General features: G+C 40.2%; 1 protein-coding gene across 14 annotated transcripts in view; it reads left to right on the plus strand.

Moving 5' to 3' along the window:
• Window positions 1-15127, plus strand: part of CADPS2 (calcium dependent secretion activator 2) — a 568361-nt gene that overhangs the window by 101407 nt on the left and 451827 nt on the right. For all 14 annotated transcript variants that reach the window (XM_065555914.1, XM_065555920.1, XM_065555939.1 and 11 more), the window contains exon 2: window positions 1121-1234. In XM_065555914.1, coding sequence (XP_065411986.1) covers window positions 1121-1234 — 114 coding nt within the window. The remainder of the gene's footprint in view (window positions 1-1120; window positions 1235-15127) is intronic.

Here is a 15127-nt window from a genome sequence, read left to right on the forward strand (position 1 = left end):
AAATGTAGATTTTTTTTTTTGTTTTGTTACATAACTACACTCAAAACCAAAACAATGTAAAATTTCAATGTACAAGTTCACTCAGTTATACTCCTTGTTCAGCCAATCGCTAAGACAAGGATTGAACTCACAACCCTGGGTTTAGCAGGCCAATGCTCAAACCACTGAGCTATTCAGTGCTGCCCATTTCTTAATTACAATGTCACCTGAAAGTGAGAACAGGCATTTGCATGGCACTTTTGTAGCCAGCATTGCAAGTTATTTACGTGCCAGATATGCTAAACATTTGTATGCCCCTTCATGCTTTGGTCACCATTCCAGAGTATATGCTCATGACGCTCGTAAAAAAAAAAGAAGCATTAATTAAATTTGAGACTGAACTTCCTTGGGGAGAATTCTAACTCCCCTGCTCTTTTGTCCCGCATTCTGCCATATATTTCATGTTATAGCTGTCTCGGATGATGACCCAACACACGTTGTTCATTTTAAGAACACTTTCACAGCAGATTTGATATAAGGCAAAGAAGGTACCAACATGAGATTTCTAAAGATAGCTACAGCACTAGAACCAAGGTTTAAGAATCTGAAGTGGCAAAATTTGCAGATGATACAAAACTACTCTAGATAGTGAAGTCCCAGGCAGACTGCGAAGAGCCACAAAAGGTCACTCAGTTTTCAGCCTTCTTTGAAGTCTGAGAGTAAACCAATGGTTGCTCACTGAGGGAACTGCCATGCTGAGGGTCGAGTTGCTATTGCTGAACTATGGGAACTGCCACAAGAGGAGATTCTCTCTCTCCTTCTCTTCCCCCCCCCACTCCCCCCCCCCCCCCCGTTGTGACCAACCAACATCACAAGTACATGAGGGATACACCAGTGGGGATACACTAATGCCGCTGGTATCATGCTAAGTCTCTGCTTCTGTACTTAGTGAATGTCCGAGAGCTGCTGCAGTTTGCCTATTTCTCCTATCAGTCCCTATCTGCTCTGCCTGGACTTTAAAGAGCCAGTACTTTGAGCGAGCCCATTTCTTTTCCAATCCCTGCCCCCAAAAGGACATTAGTTTGATGTTGGAAAAAGTTTTGATATTGATACTAATAGCATTTACCTTTTTCTCCCACAGCTCAACAGACCGCAATTACAGATACTTAAGGACCGTTTCCAGGCCTTCCTGAATGGAGAGACACAAATTGTAGCAGATGAAGCATTTTGCAATGCAGTGCGAAGTTATTATGAGGCAAGTTGAACACACTATTTTCTGTGCTGCTTAAAAGTTAGTTCACAAGACTGTTCTTTTTAAATAATCCATTTACATGGAAGAAATTGTAAGGTTCCACGCCTGTGAGCTTGCATACCTCCTGAAAACATTTTCTATACCGCTTTGCAATTTAAAAATTTTAAATCCACTGTCTGGGTGTAAGAGATAAACTGAACTGGAAAATATCCACTTTTTTGTTTTGTTTTCCCAAAAGAAAACACGGTGCTCAAAATCTTTCTGGCAATGATTGATACAACTGGGTACTGCTATCTTTATCTCCATGTGTCTAAATTACCCCCTTTAATCAAGATTTCAGCTGTAAATTACCACCTTGAGATACATGTCCCCTGGCCTTTTAAATTTTTAGGGACAGTAGAGAATATTTTAGGGACAAACTGCTCTTTTTTCTTCCAGAAGGAATAATGCTGCCAATGCAGCTATATCAAGTCTCTTGATTTCAGCTTGTGATTTCCAAGGGATTCTGTGTGGTTAACACTGCCAGCACCAGTTTTCACATGTGCTCTATAATTGCTTAAGGGAGATGCCCTTTTCTGGGGAAGATAAAAATGTTCCTCTGATGTCATAGGTAACGCATGACTGGGGAATATATTTCTTACACTGTGCAGAAAGCAGGCACTGTGAATACAGCATTTATCTATATAACAAAAAAACTCAAATTTGCTCAGCATATCATCAAGGCCGCACATTTAAACTTGATTTAGTTATTTCTTTGTTTGCTTCCTAATTTCACTGTATTGCTTTATTCTTTTTCAAATTACTCTCATATTTCCTTTTAGCATATTGTTGCTTTTTATTTCCTACTGATGTACTTCATTTATTGGGCTAAGACCAGGGCCGGCCCACAACATTTTGGCACCTGAGGCGGGGAGTTCAAATGACACCTCCCTGCCCCCTTGCTTGGGCCAAAACTTTGAAAGGTCTCAGTTCTGCCTTCTTCCTGTTCTGTTCCTCTCATGGTACTGCTCTGCTACCTACCCCAATAAAGGAGAACTAACAACTTAAAATGCCTTGTTCAAAAATTTTAAGTAAGTTAAATCTTAACTTTCAAACACCTGAACAGCAAATTTAAATTTTCTTCAGAGTAGCAGCCGTGTTAGTCTGTATCCGCAAAAAGAAGAACAGGAGGACTTGTGGCACCTTAGAGACTAACAAATTTATTAGAGCATAAGCTTTCGTGGACTACAGCCCACTTCTTCGGATGCATATAGAATGGAACATATATTGAGGAGATATATATACACACACAGACAGAGAGCATAAACAGGTGGGAGTTGTCTTACCACCTCTGAGAGGCCAATTAATTAAGAGAAAACAAACTTTTGAAGTGATAATCAAGCTAGCTCAGTACAGACAGTTAGATAACAAGTGTGAGAATACTTACAAGGCGAGATAGATTCAATGTTTGTAATGGCTCAGCCATTCCCAGTCTTTATTCAAACCGGAGTTGATTGTGTCTAGTTTGCATATCAATTCTAGCTCAGCAGTTTCTCGTTGGAGTCTGTTTTTGAAGTTTTTCTGTTGTAATATAGCCACCCGCAGGTCTGTCACTGAATGACCAGACAGGTTAAAGTGTTCTCCCACTGGTTTTTGAGTATTTTGATTCCTGATGTCAGATTTGTGTCCATTAATTCTTTTGCGTAGAGACTGTCCGGTTTGGCCAATGTACATGGCAGAGGGGCATTGCTGGCACATGATGGCATATATCACATTGGTAGATGTGCAGGTGAACGAGCCCCTGATGGTATGGCTGATGTGATTAGGTCCTATGATGATGTCACTGGAATAGATATGTGGACAGAGTTGGCATCGGGGTTTGTTACAAGGATAGGTTCCTGGGTTAGTGGTTTTGTTCAGTGATGTGTGGTTGCTGGTGAGTATTTGCTTTAGGTTCGGGGGTTGTCTGTAAGCGAGGACAGGTCTGTCTCCCAAGATCTGTGAGAGTAAAGGATCATCTTTCAGGATAGGTTGTAGATTTCTGATGATGCGCTGGAGAGGTTTTAGTTGGGGGCTGAAGGTGACAGCTAGTGGTGTTCTGTTATTTTCTTTGTTGGGCCTGTCTTGTAGGAGGTGACTTCTGGGTACTCGTCTGGCTCTGTCAATCTGTTTTTTCTAAATTTTCTTGTCTGCATAGTAAACACTGGCATTTTTATCTGTTTGAATAATCAAAGTGGTGCTTTCTGTGCCTTCTTGGTTGCAAAGATTTGAACTACTTGCTGAAGATCCACAGTCTGGGCCAGCTCATGCTCTATTGAGATGATTGCAAGTTCTCCACTGGCAACTGTTTCAGGAAGTGTTAGAAGTATGCACAGAGCAACAAAAGCATTTGTAAAGAGGGTGGTCATCTTATTTGTGCACACGTATTCCAGAACAGCCTTTGGAGTTGATCCTGCTGAAATGTATCTTCAAAGGGCTTTCAGTTCATCACCTAAATCATTCACATCAATATCGTGCATGTCATCATGTGTCAACACTGTCTCTAGTGCCCTGCAATGCTGGTGTAGGTCTTCTTCAGGTATAGGGAGGAGTTTGGGAATATCATACAACATCCGAAATATACTGATGTGTTCCTTGAGCTGCATGAAATGTTCTTCAACTGACTGTATTGCACAATCTAGCACCTGGTTAACAATTCAAAGTTAAATTCTTTGTTTGGGGTTTCTTATGGGATTAATCGTGCCTCGTAATCAAAATGTCGTCTTCTTCGGTGACTCCTGTATTCTTGAATGGGTGTGAAAATATCTTCAGTGTGAAGTTCCTCTGCCAACTTCTGTGCACTCTTCAGAACATTTTGAAATCCCTCGTCTGACCGGTAAGACTGTAGGTATGACTTTGCTTTGACCATTTGTTCCATTGCTCCAGATATATCAAGGTCAACATCTTGGAGTCTCTTGCTTACAACATTTATTTCAAACAGTGTGTCATGCTACAACACTAAGCCACACAGAAATTTGAAGTTATGTATGTTTCTGGTGATTCCATTTCCCTCTGCCACTGTTCTCCCACAAACAGTTCCTGTCATAGCATTATCCTCCATAATGGCAACTATGGCATCATCTATCTTCCCAATTTGGTGTTTGATAGGCTTTATTACCTCCACTCGACTTTCCCATCATGTGGCACTCAGTGGTTCAGTGTCAGAGAGGATATTCCCAGATGTTGCTTCAAAATTTGCCATCGATGAATTGATGCAGAGAAAAATACATAGATGCTTTGAATTACATTAAAAAATTCAGTTGCCTCACTAGAAGCTGATGCTGCATCACTGACCACCAAGTTCAATGAATGAGAACTTAATGGGACAAAAAAAGCTTGAGGGTTTAACTCTCGGATCCATATCTGTGCTCCTTTGTTCTTTCCTCTCATGTTGGCACCATTATCGTAGCCCTGACCTCTCATGTCAGCTATCACAATTCCCGTATCTTCCAGCTTTTTAAGAAACACATTTGTCATACCAGCTCCTGTAGTGTCATCAATGTCAATAAATTCCAGAAAATGCTCTGTGACAGTCACCATTGCAGGGACATTTTCACTAGGTTCTGTTTTTACAAAACGCACCATTAAAGTCATTTGTTCCATATGGCTGATGTCAAGTGTGCAGTCCAGAATAACAGAGTAATATCTTGCTGACTTCAGATCTGCCACAATCTTCTGTATGACTTTTGTTGCCAATAACTGTATGATCTCATTTTGAATGTTTTTTTCCAAGGTAGTGGTGTGTGTACATTTCTTGGGTGGTGACTCTTCTTAGATGCTCCTGGAGTACAACATCAAACTCAGCCATCAGCTCTACAATTTTAAGGAAGTTTCCGGTGTATGGCACACACAGCTGATCTGAAGTGCCACGCAGTGCTAGGTTTTGGGTAGCAAGCATTTTCATAATGGCAATGAGCCTTTTCAGAACATTTTGCCAACAAAGAGACTCTGATGCAATCTTCTCTTGATGCTGATAATCTATGGTGGCCTTTAACCTTAGTCTCTGCTCAAGCTCTTTCCACCTATGGAATGCTCTCTGGTGATTTGCTGTCTTCTCATGGCATGCTACATTTCTAGCCAGATTTTTCCAGTCCTTTGTTCCTGTAGAACCCAATGTGGCTGGAACATTAGACTGGAAGAGTTTGCAAGAAAAGCAGCATGCAGCATGCTGGGTTTTTGAGTACATAAGCCCTGGCCTCTCCACTTTGTCACCATTGGGGATTTAACGCCAGTAATGTGTTGGATGGAAACATCCATTTTCCTTGTCTTTGGGGAACATGAAGTTTTTCACTTGCTGTGGCCCTTGCAGTACAAGGAAGTCCTTCAGGCTACTACTCAAGTGGGTCCACAGTCCTGGATCATTTAGACTTAAGGAACTAAACTCAGTAGCAGCTGTTTCTTGTGCCTCCACCACACTCTTCTCTGATCTACACTTTTCTTCAGGAATGTGCATGGTTACATCCATTTGAGATGGAGATATGGATGCTGCAGTAGCTACCAGGTCACCTGCACTCTGACTAACTGGACGATCAGGGATCTCCTCACCACTCTCATCCTCACTGGGGCCAGAAGGATTACCGTGAACATTTGTGTTATATAAAAACAACAAGGAGTCTGGTGGCACCTTAAAGATAAACAGATTTATTTGGGCATAAGCTTTCGTGGGTAAAAACCTCACTTCTTCAGATGCACCCACTGATATTTGTGTTTATGTATCTCAGGAGAGCTCCTTCCTGCTTAGATAGAAAAGCTTCCTTTGCTTGCTTGCTTTTTCTGAATGCTGCCCCAGAGGGACGTTTTCTTCTTTCACTCATGACTGCTGTTTTGTGCCAGCTATAGTGGCTCTCAACACTCAGTTGAAGGGGACAAATAAGCAGGCTGGTAGCAGGGCCTGAGTGAGGGAAGATATCAGCGTCTTAAGGGCCTAACTGGCTCGTACTACTTCAGTTGACTGCCTGTTCTCCTCAAGTGGGTTCAGGGAAGCAGCAGGAAACAGGAAGCTCCCTGAGAAGCTGGTGTTAATCAATGCAGGCTCTGGGGGGTGCTAGAGAGGTACATAAGAGGCTCCTCCTCCTCTCTCTCCATGCAGCTCCTGCTGCTTTCTGTTATTCCCTCTCATCTTTTCTCTTGCCTGCCTCTTATGTCTCTTGTGCCCTCCTTCCTCCAGCACAGCACTCCACCATCTCTGTGGATCTAGAGCAGAGAGAATACATATGCACAAGCAGCAGACACAATTTTCTACACTCTGGGTCCTAGTGGCCCTGCCTCAGTTCGCCTCATGATAAGGCCAGCCCTGGCTAAGACATTCCTTGATGCAGAAAAAATTATATCTACTAATAGTGTTATGGACTGTCAAATTTTGTGCTGAACAACAAATTTAGATTAAGCAGCTTGGCTACAAAGCTGGGAAAGTGTGTCAGGATTCAGGGTGAGAGGTTCTCCTTTGCACCAAGTCATGGAGAAGACAGAGTGTTAGCAGTGGAGAGACAGAGAGAGCCTGCATTTGTGGAGAGGTTAGGGGAAGGCCATACTTTTCAAGGTTAGAACCCTGGTTGACAAGGTGGATATTGGGAAGCCTGAAATGTTGTTAACAGTGATAGGCAAATAGGTAAGGGGAGGCATTTGAAGCAACTAAAAAGTAGATACGATACTGGATAGATGGAAAAGGAGTAGGAGGCAAGATTTAGGAGCAATTGTGTGTAAGTGATTGCTAAACCAGTCACCCAATAGCAGGGTTTAGAGAGAGAAGGGCGGGCCATGGACAAAATCTTTGGGGATATTGAAAGAGTGGGGTAGAAGTGAGGAGGATTTATTATTTAATAGTACAGTTCTTACCATTTGTTCAGCTCTTCATATGTTCAAAGTGTTAACCTAAGGCGCCTCAGAAGGATATGGTGGAGTATTTGGGTAAGAAAAGAACCAGAAGAATACACCAACATAGAACCCCAAATAGAAGGCAGCAGATTAAGAAGAATTAGAACTGAAAAGCATTAGGCATGGACTATCTAGTCTTCTAGAGAGAGTGATTTAATGCCACAAGGAAGTAGCTTACTGGTGGCCAGAAAGAGAGGCATGATGAACTGACAGATTTCTTGTGCTAAAACTGTAATGATAAAATCAAGGAAGAGAGTTGTTCATTTTAAGGATTCTTCCTCATCTAGACATTTTCGGTATTCAACCAGCAACTACAATAATTGCATCCTCAAAAGTGGGAAACAATTGCGTGTATCCATACATTTCTGGCATTTTTGAACTTTTGAAAGATTTTCTTTTTCTGGGCCTCTTTCACTTATGACAGCTATGCTCTTGAGAAACACTAGAATTGTCTGCTTCCAAAATATGGCTTGCATATGCCAGAGATGGGGTTTTTTGGGTGGCTGACCGATGAGTGTGGAATTAGCATTTGCAAGAATGCACTGTAAGCGTGAATCTGAACTCCTTCAAGACTAATGCAGAGCTGCTTTGACAAAGTCTTTACATGCCACGCAATACTTTAAAGAAAAACATTTACTAAAACCCTTTTCTGGGATGAAGGAAGAGAACAAAAGTCAAGAATGTTATATGTCCTGATTGCTTTTTAACTTTCCAGGGTGCTAAATTACCTGAAAGGGGATCATGATACAAATACCTAATTAGGAAATCTTGTCAGTTGAGTAAACTTACTTGTTCATCAGACTATATTGACTCATATAGAAGCTACTCTGCCCTCTCCAACAACTCAGTTTAATATAATGAGGAGCATGGCCTAAGAAAAATAAGGCCATGTATGGAATGGAAGATCTCAGTTCTTCAGCTGTGTTACATAGTATCTTCTCTTAGCTCTGGTAGGATAGCTGGGATATTTGTACACAATGCTCCTTCTCAAACGTTGGGACTTCAAATGACTTCCCTATAGGGGTGGTCTTGGACCTAATTTTGAAGCCTGGCATGAACCCCAGTAGATTACACCCAATCCTGAGGATGTGGAGTTGTTTCATACCTGACCTCACCTGAAAAGCTCCCCAAATAAAATAATCCCAAACATACATGGTTCAAATTAAGGGCTTGTCTACACAAACAATTGATTAATTGCAAGATGGGGTGTGAATCTACCCTGCATTAGTCTGCAGTGGACTAACTCCTTGTGCACCCTGCTCACGTGGACACTAACAGTTCATTAATGTGCTTTGATCTAGTCACATTTCAAAGACTACTGATCAAAGTGCATTAAAGAACAGTTAATGAGCATCGGCAGGGTCAGTGTGGATAGTTAGTCTGCAGCAGGCTAGTGTGGGGAGATTCACACGCCATCCGAGCTTGCTGGAAGTTGGTTGTGTAGACAAGCCGAAAGGCACATTCTGAACAACCCCAGTACTGTGCACTTTCTGGTCTGAGTGGCAACACACTTCTGATAGCTAGACTGAGATTATAATTACGAGAGGTCGGGGGACACTCTCATTAGCTGTGCTGTCATAATGGGGTTGCCCACAATAAGGCAATGTTATCCTCTTGGCTTCCAACTCCAAGAAGAAAGGCCCTCCCCAAGGCACATTTTAGCTATAACAAGCAAATTTCTTAGCCTTTAGAAACAGCCTTTCATAGAAAAAAAACCCAACAACCAACCAGTACAGACTATGGATATAAATGACGACAATGGAAAAATACCAAATATATCCTGATCATAAGTCATCTCAAGTTTTTTCTTCTTCAGCTTTATATTTACTGAAGTTTAAAAAACAAAAGTCTATGAAGAGTCCCCAAGACTCCTCATTTATTAAAAATTGAAATTCATTTAACATTCAAACAGCAAAGTGCATGGTCAACAGAAATATTAAACCAAGACAGCAGCTTGTAATAACTATATGATTTCTTACTGTAAACCAGGGATCATGCAGTGTCCATCTTCTTTCAATAATATGTAATCCAAAAAGTCTTTACTGATTTGTGATAAATATAACTTTAGCCTTGGTCAAGTTAAACTGGATAGGTAAAGTTATTAAATCCCTCTTAACAGAAGCCAAAATCATTAATAAAAAAGCTGTTCTACAAAATGTTATTTAAGAAAAGAATAGAGTCGCTAGTTGATGGCTTGAGGACAGTCCTCCATTAGGCAATCATCCTTCAAGATGTACTGAAGTTCGTCTTGCTGCTGCTGCTGGCTGACATACATAGCACATTTCTAGCCAACATGGTCAACGCTGTGTTTCTTCCACCAGTTAGTTCAGTGTATCCTGTTCATTTTCCATTGTGGCTGTCTGGTGTATACCGCTGCACTTCATTGTCTTCTAGTCTATCACCATCATGTAGATTCTCCCATTCAACAAAGTCAGTCAGTGCTTTTATGGCAGCTGTAAGCAGATTGTCAATGTTGCTGTGCTTTACAGGGTCTGCCTCTTTTGATTAGTCTGTGCACTTCGGAGTTAACTTCACATTCATTGCATTCAAAATGGCTTACATTTAGGCCAGAGAAGTCATTCTATCTTGTGCTGGTCATGTGTTTACACTTTTTTTAAATTAGGCACTTATAGTGTCATTGCCTGGGCAATGGCACTGAGTGGCTAGTTTAAAAAAAAAAAAAAGGGGGGGGGGCAAAATACATGACCTACACAAGACAGCTGCTTGCACTGGAGTATCTAAAGATATTTACTGTGCATATCTTAGGGTAAAGCTTCACTCACATGGGATGATTAACAGACAGACAAAAAGGAAGTTGGATGAGGTCTTTAGGAACAACGTGACAATGCCATGTGGCAGTGCACAATGAAGAAAAAATGAAAAAGTAAGGAAAGACTTCTTGACTTACAGTTGCAAAGAATAGCACTGTAATCGGACCCTGCATCTGTTAAACTCAGAGCTTGTGTACATCAACATTTAGTTTGTGGCAAGCTGGGTTGTGCTGCTCTACCCAGCACTAGCTAACTGTCCATGTAGACCTTACTGACCGGTGTTAACAGTTGGTTAGTGCTTTTTGTTCTAGTCCTTTTTGAAGATGCTTGTAGTCGGGTGCTGTTTGGTTCGGGTTGGGTTTTTTGCAAGCATACTTCCCACATGAGCTAGTTAAAGACTCAACCATAGAAGCAAACAGACATGTGATCTATCTAGTCCGACAGGGTGGGTGAGGCAATATCTTGTATTTGACCAATTTCTGTTGATGAGAGAGACAAGCTTTCAAGCCACATAGAGCTCTTCAGAGATGGGAAAGGTACTCTAAGCATCACAGCTAAATGCAAGATGGAACAGATTGTTGAGCGTAAGTAGCTAACACATATTCTAAGGGACCATTCAGGGTAGAGTGGCCCATTAGCACCGCTGCAATCATGGGACAAAAAGGGAGGTTATTGGGTTACAGATTGGTGCGACAAGCCATAAATCTAGTCGTTCTGTTCAGTCCATGATCTTTAGTGTCTAGCAAAGTTATGAATTTAAGCTCCCAGGCTTTTGAAAGTGTTGTGCAGGTTTCCTTTAAGGATGAGGACTGATAGGTAAGATATAGAGTGATGGCTTTGTGAAAAGTGTTCACCCACAGGTGGTAGGGTGTGTTCATCTTATTTTCCCGTGAGAGTTCATTTGAGAGCGTAGTGATTGTCTAGTTTCACACACACAATTGTTATTGGGGTATTTAGTGCACTGGATGAGGTACACTTCATGTTGTGACAGGCATGTGTAGGATCCATGGATCTTGAAAGGTGTGTTGCGGTGGTGGTGGGGGGGTGATGATCAGTGTAGTAGTGGAGATCTCTGCAGGTTTTGCATCTGTGGTTCTGCCAGGGTTTGTTGCTGCTTTGAGTTGGTGTCTTGGTCTGTGGGAAGCTTGCTTCTGATGATGAGCTTGGAGAGGTTTGGGGTTGTTTGAAGCCAGAAGTGGGGTTTCAGGAAAGATTTCTTTCAGGATGTGATTCCCATCAAGTATGGGTTGTAGTAGTTTGATGATACCCCATATGGGTTCCAGTGTGGGATGGTAGGTGAAAACTAGGGTGTGTGTGGTAAAGGGGGTTTTATTTGTGTATTGAAGCAGGTTCTCTTGGGGTATTTGGGTGGCCAATTCCATGATGAGATCTACTTCTCTGCTGGAGTGTCCTTGTTTGGCGAAGGCGCTTTTGAGTGTATTAAGGTTTATATCCTGGGCTTTCTCCTCAGAGCATATTTTGTGGTATAGGAGTGCCTGGCTTAGATAAGAGATTTCTTCTTCTTCCTGCACAACACTTTCAAAAGCCTGGGAGCTTAAATTCATAACTTTGCTAGACACTAAAGATTATGGACTGAATAGAACGACTAGATTTATGGCTTGTTGCACCAATCTGTAACCCAATAACCCCCCTTTTTGTCCCATGATTGCAGCGGTGCTAATGGGCCACTCTACCTTGAATGGTCCCTTAGAATATGTGTTAGCTACTTATGCTCAACAATCTGTTCCATCTTGCATTTAGCTGTGATGCTCAGAGTACCTTCCGAGATCCAAAGAAGAGCTCCTCTGTGGCTCAAAAGCTTGTCTCTTTCACCAACAGAAGTTAGTCCACTAAAAGATATTACCTCACCCACTTTTGGTGTGTCATATCCTGAAACTGACACGACTACAACTACACTGCATACAACAATGTGATCTATCTAGCAATTTTTTACTCTGAAAATTATTTCTATCAGTTCCTTCTTGATTCTATGCAAGGATTTTGTGACATAAGCTCTTCAAAGCCAGGCTGCTTTACCTTTCACATATGTTGAATAAAAAGGCTCTTGAAATGGCTGTTTTGCATGTGAGTCATAAACAGTAAGCTAATCTGTTCAATATTAGTTCCTTCAGTAAAATGAAAAGTCTGTTTTTTATTGTATGATTCCAATCATAAATGTATTGATGGTTTGTGCTGTTCCAAGTTAACTTGAGTGATGTGGCTACTTTATAGCTCAGTTTTTCTCTTGCTATAGGAGGATCCTGTCATTGTCCTGTTTTCTATTTACTTTTTCTTAAAAGGGTTATGGTGGAGCAGCAGTTTACTTGTGTAAAGTATATCTATGTAATAATTTCAGTCAGTTAGAACCAGTCATGATCCTGTGCCTGCATTATTTGGGAGTTTATAGTGATCGGTTTTTGTCAGTTTGTCTCTGCCATGTATGTTTTGTGATTTATTTTTTAAAAAAGATTCTTAGAATCATAGAATATCAGGGTTGGAAGGGATCTAAGGAGGTCATCTAGTCCAACCCCCTGCTCAAAGCAGGACCAATCCCCAGACCGATTTTTTTTGCCCCAGATCCCTAAAGGGCCCCCTCAAGGATTGAACTCTCAATCTTGGGTTTAGCAGGCCAATGCTCAAACCACTGATCCATCCCTCCCCCGATTATTACTATTACTCTTGGGATCCTTTTTAAGTTACCTTGAAAACCTCATGGGAGAGGAATTGTTAGGAAATGCATTAACTCAGTTTTTCATTTTATTTATCCCACGAATCTACCTTTGTTTTCCCCTTTCTTCTAACCCTGCTCTATGTAATTGTGAATCTTTTGTGTCTTGGTCTTTGCATAATTAAAATTGTATCCGGGGCTTCATTAGAAGCTTGATCTGATTTTATCACTTCCATACTTAATATATCGTTGGATAGAAAAAAATGTGGCTGTCTTTCTCTCCCCCCCTACCCCCCCATGTGTGTGTGTGTAAGAGATTACTCTCAGGGCTATAGTAGAATTTTTACGGAAAATTCCATTACATTCATTGAGCCCAACTTCTAATCTGCTTAGAACATCAGTTGTTGGGTGATTTTAGATAAAAAGAAAAATTCAATCATATGGCAATTTATTATGAGTAATTATATTGGACACACTAAGTAAAATTTAAGTGGGAAAGTGATTTATGAAATAAAGTATTCTTTTGCATATTTTAGTCCAATTAGTTCAGACAAAAACCAACTCAGTAAAATAGTAGGCACAGATTCATGCTCTTGAATTTCAGACATGGTGGGTGGAAAGCATCCGGCATAAGACCTGTATTCAGATGTCCAGCACATGAACCAATATGTACCACTTAAGCCATATTTTGAAAACTTAAGTGGAATTTAAGTGATCCATATAAGCCTTGTGCTAGCGTTCTGTGCAGGAGTGGTTTTTTACTCTTGGTTGTGTTTAATCTCAGAAAGAATACATAAATAGGTGACAAGAATGTCTGAAATGTGACATTGAGATTGGTGACTTGATTCATATTTTCTGTAACTAACTGGTTATTCAGAAGTTCTGGATTGCAGTAAGAACTACTGTAGATGTTGTAGAGATGCAAGGTTTACTACAACCACAGGTTTGTATTATTAATGATGTTTTCAAACATTGCATGGACAGATGTAAAAACAAATGACTTGGAATGTCCTTAGCAGTAGCTAAGAATTTTTTAAAGGCATAGTTTGTACTGGCTGTTTTTTTTTGTTTGTATTCCTTTAAAATAGTCTTTTGCTATTTTTTGAAGTCTGGAGCCCTAAATGTTAATGGCAGTAAAACAACAATGTGGTGCTGTAGCTAAGAGGGTTAATGTGATCCTTGGATGTATAAGCAGGGGACTATCAAGTAGGAATAGGGAAGTGGTGTTTTTTCTGTGCATGGCATTAGTGAGACCATTTATTGGAATAATGTGTCCTCTTATAGTGTCCATAGTGGATTATAGTGTGTCCCTTTCGGTGTCCACACTTCAAAAAAGGCTGGTGACAGATTGAAAAGGATTCAGAGAAGAGCTACAAGAATAAGTAAAGATCAGGGAAACATGCCTTATAATGAGCCTGAAGAAGTACAGTATATGTAGTTTATCCAAGAGAAGATTAAGAGGTGACTTGATCTGTGTACAAGTTCCTAAAATGGGGTAGAAATTTCGGATAGTAAAAAGCTCTTTAATTTATCAGAAGAAGTTATAACAAGATTCAGTAGTTGGAAGCTGAAGCTAGACAAATTCAGACTAGAAATAAAGTGCAATTTTTTTTTAACATGGAAGATAAATAACCATGGGCATAACTAATCTAGGGACATGGTAGCTTCTCTATCACTTGAAGTGTTTTAAGATTAGATATCTTTCTAAAAGCTATCCTATATCTCAAACAGAAGTTATGAGCTTGATGCCAAGAATCACTTGGTGATATTCTATGGCGTGTATTATACAAAAGGTCAGACTAGATAATTACAGTGGTCCCTTAAGGCCTTAAAATCCATGAATCTATGTATAAGCTGGTATGATTTTAGTCTTTGTAACTGTCTAGTAAAAAATCTATAACAGATGCAGTAAAATAAATGACAGCAAAGGTTTTTATAATTCATTATAGGAATTTGTATAGAAATGCTGAAAAAACTTAAGGCAAAAAAGGTTGATCGCTTGAATTCATCTATTAATTCACTTAACATGAGTGTGGACGAAATCATTACGAGTCTGAAAAATGAATGCTGCAGTTCCATTATTTTTTTCCAACAAGGTGAAGAAATCTATATTATCAGTCTTATGAAACTGATCATTTGAGTTGATCTCTTCTTATGTGTGCACAAAAAGGAGAATGTATGTATTAATTTTACATTATCTGGCAGCAAGAATGCAAGGAAATTTAATGGGAAATCGTTGTCAGAACTTAGTCTAAAATTTCTGTGTAATCACAAAGCTAAACTCTGCAAGGAATTATTGGAGAATGAGAATTTTCCTCTAGGTGTATGAGATGGTTCGTTTAAAAGATTCAGTACTAAATTACCAGAGTTTAATATGTTGGAACTTAGAGATGATCTTGTTAATATTTTTATTTAAAAATTTACCATTATGAAATAACTCAGCCATACAATTGTTTTAAGGCTTGGAGTCAAATTCAGAATTGGTGGAACATCACTAGAGTTGCATCTGTTTGCATAAAGTCTGAATTTGGCCCTGGATATCAATTATTGAGCACAATTGTTTTT

This window comes from Chrysemys picta, chromosome 1 (genome assembly GCF_011386835.1).
Source record: "Chrysemys picta bellii isolate R12L10 chromosome 1, ASM1138683v2, whole genome shotgun sequence".
In the NCBI taxonomy this organism is placed as follows: Eukaryota; Metazoa; Chordata; order Testudines; family Emydidae; genus Chrysemys; species Chrysemys picta.